This window comes from Electrophorus electricus, chromosome 5 (assembly GCF_041902795.1).
Source record: "Electrophorus electricus isolate QZ-2024a chromosome 5, ASM4190279v1, whole genome shotgun sequence".
Classification (NCBI taxonomy): domain Eukaryota; kingdom Metazoa; phylum Chordata; class Actinopteri; order Gymnotiformes; family Gymnotidae; genus Electrophorus; species Electrophorus electricus.
Genome location: NC_137501.1, coordinates 15280001 through 15287500, shown reverse-complemented (window position 1 = coordinate 15287500; position 7500 = coordinate 15280001). Strand labels below are relative to the sequence as shown.

Here is a 7500-nt window from a genome sequence, read left to right as displayed (position 1 = left end):
ACCGCCTCCGACGCAGGTCCGCTAGGGTCCGCCGAACGTCCGGAACTTCTAGGTGATGTAGAGTGTGTGTGTGAGTGTGTGTGTGTGTGAGACACCACACTTACCACTGTTATTCTGAGCACTGTCATTGTTATAGATTCCTGGCACTCCCTGTAAAAGAGAGAATGAGGGTGGCGAGTATGATGACTATCAGAGAAAAACAATAAAAAGAGACAAATACCCATTTTACACTTTAATTATATAAATTGGATTTAATTTGATAAACCATAAATACTGTACACTACTGTTGTCCGCCAGCACTTTGGAATACACCTACTTTCTTACCACCCTCATACAACACACAGCAATTCCATTGCCTCATCTTGATACATGCACACACACACACATACACACACGCATATATATATATATATATATGCGCCACGTCCATGTGCACCTGATGATGTCAGTAGTCTGCTCTGCAGACAGGTCGTCAACTGCAATGTTGTTGATTTTGATAAGCTGATCACCAGGTAAAAGTCTGCTGTCTGCAGGTCCATCTACAACACACACACACACACACACATACACACACACACACACACACACACACACACACACATACACACAGAGACAGACACACATACACGCACAAATCAAATTATTTCCGGCTCATTCCATTAGCTCCTAATGTCCAGTTTGTCTGGGTGTATGCCTTTTTTCAGAATTAGCCAATTAAATAAATGACATCATCACTCATCGGGACAGAACGAATTTGGCTCTACAGTTGCTTAATGTGGTTGTCTTAGTGACAGTCAGCAGGTGCAGAGTAACAGATGGCGTCTCATGCCACAACTTCCTGTTGCCTTGCTACGGTAAGATAACTCACACAAGGTTTATAGGAAAATAAATTAAAGGAAAACAGAAAGCAGGTGTCCGATAGGTGTCTTACTGATCGCTCTTAGGGCCAGTGTCCGATCGGTGTCTTATTGATCGCTATTAGGGCCAGTCTCCTTGGCGATCAGCTTAATCGCCACTTTGCGTCACAAACTTAGCGAGGCTTTACCCCGGGTTCATACAGCCTAATGGGCTTCTAATGGGTAAAACCACGCGCAGACACACGCCGTTCAGATCGATGGCCATCTCTCAGTGTTTATGAGCCAGTCTGGCCATGATTCACTCAGCGCTCAAACACTTTCACGGATCCCTCAGATGTGGCTAAGAAACACTCTCCTTACGGAGAGCTTGGAGAACGTAAGTGGTGCACCTTTCCAGACGTCTGACCGCAAATGATTCTTTGAAAATAAAATTAACATGAAAAAATGGAAGCAAATACACATTTGCTAGAGAATTGTTTTGCCATTATATTCTATGCATTACTATAAACAAAGATGACAAAAAAACTATTGAATGTACATTATCTTCTAACATACAAATTTGCACAAGAAAGAAATCTGTAACAATGCTCTGTACACTGATGTTATTATTGTGCAAAAATGTTTTTATTAAGTAATGACTACAAGGCCATAAGGAAATGAAAATGAAATCTTAGGCCTTTGTGGAACCAGTGGAACCAGTTCTAGAACTCAGATTAGAAGGAGGAAGCCTTTGATGTGTGAACTCCCTCAGATGAGAAGAGCGGTCCTATAGGTTTACTGTTAACTGCTACTAGGGGCCGTTTCCATGCCGACCATGTCAAACGCTTTTCCCATTGAAATGAGCAGGCACTTCTGAGACCTGCGTACTGCTGTGAATCACTGGGCTGCAAGTGCGTTAGCTCTGTACCTGAGGTGGATGTTTGTGTGTGTGTGTGTGTGTGTGTGTGTTTGTTTGTTTGTTTGTTTGTGTGTTTACCTGCAGAAACCTCCTGCACTTGGGGTGGGGTGTGTGCAGACACAGTGAAGCCATGTGAGTCGAGGGCAGGGTCAAACGGGACTTGGACGGTCACTCTGACAGGGTGACTTCTCTGATCCTGAGCGCCTGTGTCCCCTGTACATCCATCTTCAAGCACACGCTCTCTGTGGATGAAGAGAAAGAACGGTACGCACACATCCCTCAGCAGTCTCTCCGCAAACTGATACACTCTCTCTGCAGAAGGTCCATTATCCACATGCTTTTCTGAGTACCGCTAAAGTTCTAAAGTAGCACAAGCACATAAATGCACACGCACACACGTATCCTTTAAGTCATGTTCTCTGCAGTGAGACACACTGCCGCGCCTCAGTATACTACATACCGCATACCACATAAAGCCATTCTGTACCACGTTCCTTCTGAAGACCAGAAAGAGTAAGGTACACACAAACATTGATTTAAACATTTACAACACAAGCTCTCTCAATTTACAAATGCACACTCACACTCACACTCACACACACACACACACACACACGTACCTGCTGGTGGAGTCTTTGGAGCGACGTAGCCAGCGTCCCACCACCTGCTCCACCCTGCTGGTTCTGCGTGATGGAGAGCAGCTCCTGTCCTGCTCCTCCATTTAGCTACACACACACCCACACCCACATCCACACCCACCCCCACCCACCCACACACACACACACACACACACACACACACACACACACACACACAGGTCAAAGGTCCCATCATAATATCAGACTGGGGTAAAGGAAGCATTGTAGGTCAGCTTCTCCAGTCTACCATGAGGCAGTGCTGGGTCACTCCAATGTAGCGTACAGTTCAATGTATCTCTTAGATGCAGAGAGAGAGAGAGAGAGAGAGAGAGAGATAGAGAGAGAGAGAAAGAGAGAGAGAGAGCTTGCTTTGTTTTATATCTGGCTTGCTCAGGTGTGCACATTGTAAACATGGACATGATCTTCATCGTTAATAATGGCCACTTCAGTTCTGTGGACAGTGGCTGATTTAGTGTTGCAGAGTTGCATCAAATAAGATGTCGGTGGAACACACGCATTTGCATGCGTTGTGGAGTCACAATGTGTTTTCTGAAGCATCTGGGCCCTCGGGTACTTCCTTCCTGGCGATCATAGCGGTCCCTGATGTTTCATGAAAGATGATCCTGGTTGTGGTGGGCACTGAACCGTAACAGGGCCCCGCTGTCCAATGACTGCCGAGCCCTGTAATTAATATTTACCGCATCGCGCGGCACGCGTTACAGCCGGTCGTCTTCGCGTCTGTTGAATGCAGTATGGGATTATATGGATGGCCTCTCAGCAGCCTGTCCCTGGTGTCCTGAAAAATCCCCCCCCCCCTCCATTTCTCATCCCAGTGGAGCAAGACAGAGACATTCTGGTGCCCCGTGGTTAAGAGAGAGAGAGAAAAAGACATAGGAAGAGAGGATGAGAGAGAGAGAAAGAGAGAGAGACCCCTACAGAGCATGACTCATGGTCGTACTATATCGTGGTTTCGGGTTTCACTGCAGCTTCTGGTCTGCAACATCCTTCTGTCTCCCTGCTGCTACAGTTTTCATCATCATCATCATCATCATCATCACTGGCTATGTCACATCGAATATCAGCCATGCAGTTATCATGCAACACATCAATGCCATTGTGTCATCTATATTGATATCAATGTCATCTTTATATATTTCCTATCACTGATATCAGTGGCATCGGTATTAATATCATGAACATAAATTTTACCAACGGGCCTTATCAATATCACGAGCATCATTATCAATATGAGCAACACTGCTATCAACATCAGCATTATTAAAGACATCAGCATTAGCTTTAACAACATCATCACTATCACCATCACTATCACTGTCACTGTATGATAATCCATAACAGCAAGATTACAGTACGTCAAACGCCCGTAACCTGGGGGTACTTACTCTCCCTCCCACTGTTGTCATTACTGTAACAGTTCGATATCTCGGTGCCTTGCTGTATAGAGATGCCCTTCGAAACGCGAGCCCGGTATTAACTACCGTGTAAGATATCTGTCTTTATGCTGCTATGAGTGTGTGAGGCCGCCTCGATGTTGTGTCGGGTGGAATCTATCCACGGAAAGAGGCACGATGAAAAGCGCCGTCCGGAAACCCCCCGGACGGACAAGCACCGGACAGACCCGGTGTTGTCTCATCGCTCTCCAGGGGGGCATGGTGGGAGTGCGGAAATCCGTAAATCCATTTCTCCAATCATCTCCTTATAGCACAGCTATTCAGGCCTAACCCTCTCTCTCTCTCTCTCTCTCTCTCCATCTTGCCTCCAACCCACATCCGGAGAACATTAGACCACATAAGCCCAACAACAACAACGGTTCCATCTTTTAAAGTCACAAACGTCATCAGCTCTCAACATTGAAGGCGGGCTCTATTTCAACATCCTGGCTTTTGCAGGACCGAGATCTCTAGGCTCACACTTGAGACACTGTGCTGACTGGGTTGGCTGGCTAAAGTACTCACGCGCTGTCTGAGTAATACTCGCGCTGTCTCCCTCGCTCTGTCTCACTCTCTTCCACGCGCTGTCTGAGTAATACTCGTGCTGTCTCCCTCGCTCTGTCTCACTCTCTTCCACGCGCTGTCTGAGTAATACTCGTGCTGTCTCCCTCGCTCTGTCTCACTCTCTTCCACGCGCTGTCTGAGTAATACTCGCGCCATCTCCCTCGCTCTGTCTCACTCTCTTCCACGCGCTGTCTGAGTAATACTCGCGCTGTCTCCCTCACTCTGTCTCACTCTCTTCCACGCGCTGTCTGAGTAATACTCGCGCTGTCTCCCTCGCTCTGTCTCACTCTCTTCCACGCGCTGTCTGAGTAATACTCGCGCTGTCTCCCTCGCTCTGTCTCACTCTCTTCCACGCGCTGTCTGAGTAATACTCGCGCTGTCTCCCTCGCTCTGTCTCACTCTCTTCCACGCACTGAGTAATACTCGCGCTGTCTCCCTCGCTCTGTCTCACTCTCTTCCACGCACTGTCTGAGTAATACTCGCACTGTCTCCCTCGCTCTGTCTCACTCTCTTCCACGCGCTGTCTGAGTAATACTCGCGCTGTCTCCCTCGCTCTGTCTCACTCTCTTCCACGCGCTGTCTGAGTAATACTCGCGCTGTCTCCCTCGCTCTGTCTCACTCTCTTCCACGCGCTGTCTGAGTAATACTCGCGCTGTCTCCCTCGCTCTGTCTCACTCTCTTCCACGCGCTGTCTGAGTAATACTCGCGCTGTCTCCCTCGCTCTGTCTCACTCTCTTCCACGCGCTGTCTGAGTAATACTCGCGCTGTCTCCCTCGCTCTGTCTCACTCTCTTCCACGCGCTGTCTGAGTAATACTCGCGCTGTCTCCCTCGCTCTGTCTCACTCTCTTCCACGCGCTGTCTGAGTAATACTCGCGCTGTCTCCCTCGCTCTGTCTCACTCTCTTCCACGCGCTGTCTGAGTAATACTCGCGCTGTCTCCCTCGCTCTGTCTCACTCTCTTCCACGCGCTGTCTGAGTAATACTGGCGCTGTCTCCCTCGCTCTGTCTCACTCTCTTCCTCGCGCTGTCTCCCTCGCTCTGTCTCACTCTCTTCCACGCACTGAGTAATACTCGCGCTGTCTCCCTCGCTCTGTCTCACTCTCTTCCACGCGCTGTCTGAGTAATACTCGCGCTGTCTCCCTCGCTCTGTCTCACTCTCTTCCACGCGCTGTCTGAGTAATACTCGCGCTGTCTCCCTTGCTCTGTCTCACTCTCTTCCACGCGCTGTCTGAGTAATACTCGCGCTGTCGCCCTCGCTCTGTCTCACTCTCTTCCACGCGCTGTCTGAGTAATACTCGCGCTGTCGCCCTCGCTCTGTCTCACTTTCTCTCTCTCACCTCCTTTCTTGCTTCTGCGTGCCCTCTCAAATTAGATTTGAGAGCACTAAAGTGAGGCGTAATTCCCTAATAAGCCCTTGTTCTGTATATAACAGTCTGAAGGAGATGTTAGCTCCCGCTATCACCCAGGTCTGAAGGCTTTACTCTCTAGGCTGATGGGAACAGTGAAACCCCTGCTGCTAAACTGTCATGTCTACTGTACTATTAATTTCTCCGGCGAATACACAGAAACGGACTGAACTAGCTGGCAGCCAGGATCTCTTCATGCTCACTGTTATTTTTTTCTCACTTTGTGATTATGTCACTTCATGTCGTTGAATGGTTTTGTGAATCTCTCGACACACACACACACACACACACACACAAAGTGTCAAACAGGTGTTGCTGGGTTTATGGAAGACTATGGTAACTGGATTACAAAGGACGACTGCATCATACACACTGAGCTGATCACAAGGACAAACACGCATGCACACACACACACACACACACACACCCATGCATGCATGCACAGATGCACATACACACACTTACCCCACTTGTCAGTAAGCTGTATCAGGGACCCATTAGAAAGGAACTGTCCCTTACGCAGCACCATCTGCTCTAAGCAGGCCTGCTTGTCTATCAGTACTAACAAAGCCCATCAGAACACAGCAGTGTTTCAGCGGTTCAGTGGTTCAGTGGAATAACCCTTTCAGCACATGTCAGATGTAATTCAGTACTCATGTCCTAGCGCTGAAACCAGTGAAGTACTTTACTAGTGTCACATGAGCGCATGTTCTGAAGGTTGAGGTGTATGTTTCGTTCTGTCAGGTCCCAGGAATTTGGCAACTTCATCCCATCCACTTGTACTTGGTTGTCCAGGTCCTTTCTGGGTTAATGTTAACATTTAATCAATCACATTTCAGTTTACATGTCCTACTATTGTCCTGGTTTCTTAAAGATGTTCTGTCATAAGGAGGTTCTGACATGTTCTCCGCACTGTTCTTGTCTTCTGATTTCCATCGCCGGGGAGTTTTCTACATCCCTAAATTTCTAAATCCTGTAAAAAACAAACAAAGAAAAACAATAAACCCAAAACCTAAAAACAAACAAGCAAACAAAAATGTCAACCAATTTAATAAATAACTAATAATTATTAATAATTATTTAATAATAATTAAAATTATATAATATTAATATATATAATATATTTATTACTAAAATAAATGTATCACAATTATGAAATAAATTAAATTTCATTGGTCAAATATAATCGGCTACATTGTTACCTACAATGACATTTGTAGGTTACATGTTTTACTATGAAAAGCATCAGAACAACAATGAAGTGAGAACGAAAGCTGCCTTTCATTAATGCCACTGAAACCAATTTACATGTACAAATGATGCAGGATATAGCCACAAAATGATGCTGGATATAGCCACAAAATGATGCTGGATATAGACACAAAATGATGCTGTATATAGCCAAAACATTTTGCTGGATATAGCAACAAAATGATGCTGGAAATAGCCCCAAAATGATGCTGGATATAGCCACAAAATGATGCTGGATATAGCCACAAAATGTTGCTGGATATAGCAACAAAATGATGCTGGAAATAGCCCCAAAATGATGCTGGATATAGCCACAAAATGATGCTGGATATAGCCACAAAATGTTGCTGGATATAGCAACAAAATGATGCTGGATATAGCCACAAAATGATCATGGATGTATCCCCAAAATATTTGAGAGTGCCATGAAAGGTG

At 46.3% G+C, this 7500-nt stretch overlaps 1 protein-coding gene across 7 annotated transcripts in view; it reads right to left on the bottom strand.

Annotated features, from left to right (window-relative positions):
* The window catches only part of frmpd1a (FERM and PDZ domain containing 1a), a 27699-nt gene that overhangs the window by 14033 nt on the left and 6166 nt on the right, over window positions 1–7500 (bottom strand). For 4 of the 7 annotated variants that reach the window (XM_081714291.1, XM_081714295.1, XM_081714297.1 and 1 more), the window contains exons 2-6: window positions 3092–6787; window positions 2376–2480; window positions 1834–1997; window positions 437–539; window positions 105–150 (exon numbers count right to left, since the gene is read on the bottom strand). In XM_081714291.1, coding sequence (XP_081570417.1) covers window positions 105–150; window positions 437–539; window positions 1834–1997; window positions 2376–2476 — 414 coding nt within the window. In that variant the 5' untranslated portion in view covers window positions 2477–2480; window positions 3092–6787. The remainder of the gene's footprint in view (window positions 1–104; window positions 151–436; window positions 540–1833; window positions 1998–2375; window positions 2481–3091; window positions 6788–7500) is intronic. The other 3 variants (XM_081714292.1, XM_027026442.3, XM_081714294.1) reach the window with 3 other exon arrangements.